This window comes from Triticum dicoccoides, chromosome 3B (genome assembly GCF_002162155.2).
Source record: "Triticum dicoccoides isolate Atlit2015 ecotype Zavitan chromosome 3B, WEW_v2.0, whole genome shotgun sequence".
Classification (NCBI taxonomy): Eukaryota; Viridiplantae; Streptophyta; class Magnoliopsida; order Poales; family Poaceae; genus Triticum; species Triticum dicoccoides.
This window is the reverse complement of record NC_041385.1, coordinates 258677659-258682372: the sequence shown is the minus strand read 5'-3', so window position 1 is coordinate 258682372 and position 4714 is coordinate 258677659. Positions and strand designations below refer to the sequence as shown.

Genomic DNA, 4714 nt, shown 5'->3' with positions numbered 1-4714 from the left:
TTCTGGTATAGGAAACACACGTGTAGATTCTTCAAAGGGGTCCTAATTAAACATTCGAACAAAAGAGTTGATGAAACGTGTTTTTTTACCCAAATGATAACGCCCACACGTGTGGCATCTTTGCACTTCGCCCACACGCCTTGATCCACGTTAATTCTGTTTTGCACGAATCCTAAAGGAATCTGTTGGAATTCCAGTGCCACGTGGGCATCATCGTGCGTGTGGGCGTTGGAGATTTCGCCCACACGACCCGCAACGCTTGGTTGCCAGTTGTGCCGTGTGGGCGAACAAGTTTCTGTACACACAGTCACCACCTAGTCCATGCACGTGTGGGCGAACTACCTTTTGCCCACACGACGCTCGTACGTTGTTAGATGGCAACTGCAGTTGCACGTACGTTTCAACTAGGTAAACACACATGACAACTATGATTCGTTGCTAGATGGCAACTGCAGTTTCGTGTACGTGGCAATCGGATAAACACACATGACAACTGTGATTAACCATACATGACAACTATGGTTGGATCACACATGACAACTATCCCGGGTAACTAAAGTGTCAACCCGCGGATAATTATAGTTAATCTAAATAGAGAGAGTTGCCATGCGTTTATAACTAGATTTGCAACCCGGATAACTAAAGTTGCCATCCCAGGGATAACTAAAGTGTCTTCCCACGGATAACCAAGGTAGGTGTGCCGGGATGTGCGACGGATTTGCCTCGTGCGACACGCGCGGGGTGAGGATGAGTAGTAGTTGTTGGACGTGGGGGCACGAAATAGTTGCGCCCACATGTGTGGGCAATTCTCATATTCGTCCACACATAACCCGTGTGGGTTGCATTCTAATTATGCCACATAGGCTGTGTGGGCGTATGTCTAAGATGTCACACGTGTGGCGAATATCGGCACTCTTTTTAAGTTAATGAAACGAGCTTTATTAGAAGTCATCCCACGGTCTCCTCTATACTTCCTCACAAATTCACGGACAGTTCCTCGCAAAACCATCGAAACTGATTCGAGCCGACGTTCTAGGCGTGTGGATATGTGAAAGTGTTGTTCCTGGCCCGCGTCCCCACCCGTCGGTGACCACAGGAACAATGGCCGTCGTTTCAACTTTTCTTCCTGAGCAGCGTATGCGTGCCTGCCACGCTGTTCCTTTCCCTCTCTTCACTCCATTCGATTCAATCCCCACCCTATTCAATTTCCCCAGAATTCCCCACCGATTTCCCCCCAAAGTCGACTCCACCCAACCGTCTCCCCCTCGAACCAGATTCCCCCCACCCATGGCGTCCCCTTCCATCTCCGCCGCTGCGGTGGCCAGCCCCGTCACCCCGGTGGCCCTAGACCCCAGCCCCGTCGCATCCCGCCTCCCCGCCGCCACCGCCCCGGTGCGCAAGCGGCCGGTCCTCCTCCTCGACCAGCGCCCGCACCCCTCCACCCCGACGTCGCGCACCGCTGCCGCTGCCGCCGCCGCCGCTGCGCCCCTGTCCCAGGCGCGGCGGAAGAAGGGGCTGTCGTCCTCCGGTCGGCCGAGGTGGCAGACCGCGCTAAGCGTCGCCGCCAAGAACGCAGCCCTCCTAGCCGTGCTCCTTTACCTGGGGGACCAGGCCTGGCGCTGGGCGCACCCAGCCCCTCTCGCGCAGCCCGACGACGCTGCGCTCGCGGGTTACACTGCCCGTGTCAACGACGTCGAGGCCTCCCTCGCCCGCGCCTTCGGGGCGCTGAAGGTGCAGCTCGAGGCCGTGGACCGCAAGATCGACGGCGAGGTTGGGGCCGCTCGGGGCGAGCTAGCGGCGCTGCTTGAGGAGAAGAGGCTTGCCATCGAGGGACAGCTCAACCTGCTGGACGCCAGGACCGACGAGCTGAACGACGCGCTGGGCGGGCTCAGGCGGATGGAGTTCCTCAGGAAGGACCAGTTTGAAGCATTCCTGGATGAGTTCAAGGAGAGCCTAGGCTCCAACTCTGGCACTGAGGTCGATCTGGATCAGGTCCGCGCGTTGGCCAGGGAGATCGTCATGAGGGAAATAGAGAAGCATGCCGCCGATGGGGTTGGCAGGGTGGACTATGCCGTGGGGTCTGCTGGGGGGAGAGTTGTCCGCTACTCGGAGGCATATGATGCTGGGAAACGTGGTGGTCTTCTTTCTGCATTACCATTTGGTGGTGGAGACAATGGTGACCAGTCACAGAAGATACTTCAGCCGAGCTTTGGGGAGCCCGGGCAGTGCTTTCCCTTGAAGGGAAGTAGTGGGTTTGTGGAGATCCAACTGAGGAAGGGGATAATCCCTGAGGCAATCACACTGGAGCATGTCTCCAAGGTAATATTCCTGACACCCATTTACTATAGTATTCTCTGTTCACTTTGCGTTCAGTTATTTGGTGCCCTAATATATTTCAAGCTCATTCATGAAATAGATAGTTTGACCAAAATGTTGGGAGTATGGTTAGTCGGCTGTTTGTGAATGCAAATTGTTCATGTTTGTCGTGTGGCACAGATCCTTAAGGGGCTTAAAGTATAATTTTTTTGCGGCCGCTGAGTGATTTTGCTTAAGGGTTTTGATGCATATTCCCTTGTAGCATTTGGGTACTATCATGGTATGTTGGGAGGTCAATTCTAGATCATTTTATACGAATTACTGACTACATCTGTTTGGTTGTTAGTATTCTTAAGCCTTTATGTCTAGTCACAAGTACTATCAGTACACTCTATTTTCTCTGAATAATTGTTCTTCTTAAAAACTTTGTGAATGCTATTTTTTTTTGACACAGAACATTCTGATGCAGCACTTCCTGATTTGTTTCTCAAACATTAAGCTTTTGTTTAATACCACATCCTATATATACCTAAATAGTTGATCCCCATTACATATATTTATCTCAACATGCACACATGCCATCTCATCAAAGGCCCACTCCACATGCATGGGAAAAAGTTTTCATTATTATTTGATCCCCATACTTGTATTTATCTCAACATGCACACATCCCACCTCACCACACATGCCACCTCAACATTTATGGGAAAAAGTTTTCCATTATATTATGCTACTTGTATTCAATAAATATTTTTCGACTATACAATAAGCAAATATAATATGTACCACCAAACCGCATGGGAACACGTTGCAACCGATTCCTGTAGCAATGCGCGGGCTATCATCTAGTTTTATTCAATAACTATACTAATATATTTCCAGCAAACTCATCACAATTCTGAGCCAGTGAACTATACTTCACCATTTCAGCATTTGGCATATGATTGATCTTAGTTGAAGCCAATGATACCTCTGTTTTCTTTTATTCCTGTTAAATTTGAACTTCTAAAGTAGAATTCAAGTATTTTTTGACTGTTATTTTTATTGTTGGCTGGAGGCTCAACTTTGTTGTGTAGTCTTGTGACTCTTGTCTCATTTTGTTCTCATCCTTGTAACAAATAACTTAATTGTTGCGTCATTTCCTGCTATAGGCAACCTGCCTAAAGAATAGGAGGTAAATGTGATATTCTTTCTGTCTAGGTTTACAAGTCCTTGTTTTTTCTTTGTCAAACTTAAGTTGATCCAAAAAAATTCAATATATACTACCTCTCTCTCAGTTTACAGGGCGTGCGCGTACCCCTAGGTCGTCAATTTGACCAACCTAATACAAGTTATATATTATAAAAAATATACCAACATAAACTTTGGAGTTTCTACTTTCAAAAGGTATAATTTTTGTGTTATATAGTTTATATTAGGGTGATAAAATTGGCAACCTACGTATACGCGTAGGACTTGTAAACTGAAACGGAGGTAGTACAGTATGCAATAAATAAATTTATGAAAACATAGTTCATCATAGATCTAGTGATATTGATTGGATAGTGTAGACGCTGGCACGCTGCTATTATTTTCTATAAAATCGGTCAGGTTTAAAATGGTTTGACTTGAGACAAGTTAATAGGCCTTGTAAACCCGGACCGAGGGAGTACTGATTTAGCACATACTTGTATCAGGTTATGGCCTTTTGATGCTTATTGGAAATGTAATAGTAAAGGGCTTTTATTTTTGTAAACCTGGTTATTCTTGATAGTTAACAGTGTTTACTCTATCAGTAATTATTTTGGGAAAAAATATGTCAGGTTAGTCATCGTTGAAGCGAAGTGGGCAACCATAAACTCTGGCATTAGTATGCTTATCCTTGCAATACGCTTCCATATTGGCCCTCTTCATTTTGACTTGTGGTCTCATGATTTATTTGTCTGTTCCAAAAGATCTTATTGGTTTTTTTTTCTGACCCTGGTCTTTATATATATTTAGGACAAATGTTTCCTACAAGCAGTGGTAGTTACCACCACTTGCGTTTTGTATGTTGTATGTAGTATCTGTTGAAACCGAGAGTATGTATGTGTAGTATGTAGTATATAATAGTGTTTTGGTAGTATATATACTAATTTTTAGGTAGTATGTATAATATTTTGAGTATGCTCTTTGTTACGTACAAATATGTACGTATTTCACAAATATAACAAAAACTATGGACTCGTATGCAATTTTTTCATGTAACTTGCTTTGAAATATCTTAGATATAGTATATGAACATATTTAAAATAATAAAATAGTCTATATAGTACCACATGGTAGTATATGAGATATGTGGGGTAACTACCACCAGGTGGTAGGATGGATTTTCCCTATATATATATATATATATATATATATATATATATATATATAT

At 44.9% G+C, this 4714-nt stretch overlaps 1 protein-coding gene across 1 annotated transcript in view; it reads left to right on the top strand.

Moving 5' to 3' along the window:
* Nucleotides 1-1157: 1157 nt before the first annotated feature.
* LOC119275817 (SUN domain-containing protein 1-like) overlaps nt 1158-4714 on the top strand; it is a 4840-nt gene continuing 1283 nt past the window's right edge. Inside the window, exon 1 of the mRNA XM_037556740.1 lies at nt 1158-2319. Coding sequence (XP_037412637.1) covers nt 1288-2319 — 1032 coding nt within the window. The 5' untranslated portion in view covers nt 1158-1287. The remainder of the gene's footprint in view (nt 2320-4714) is intronic.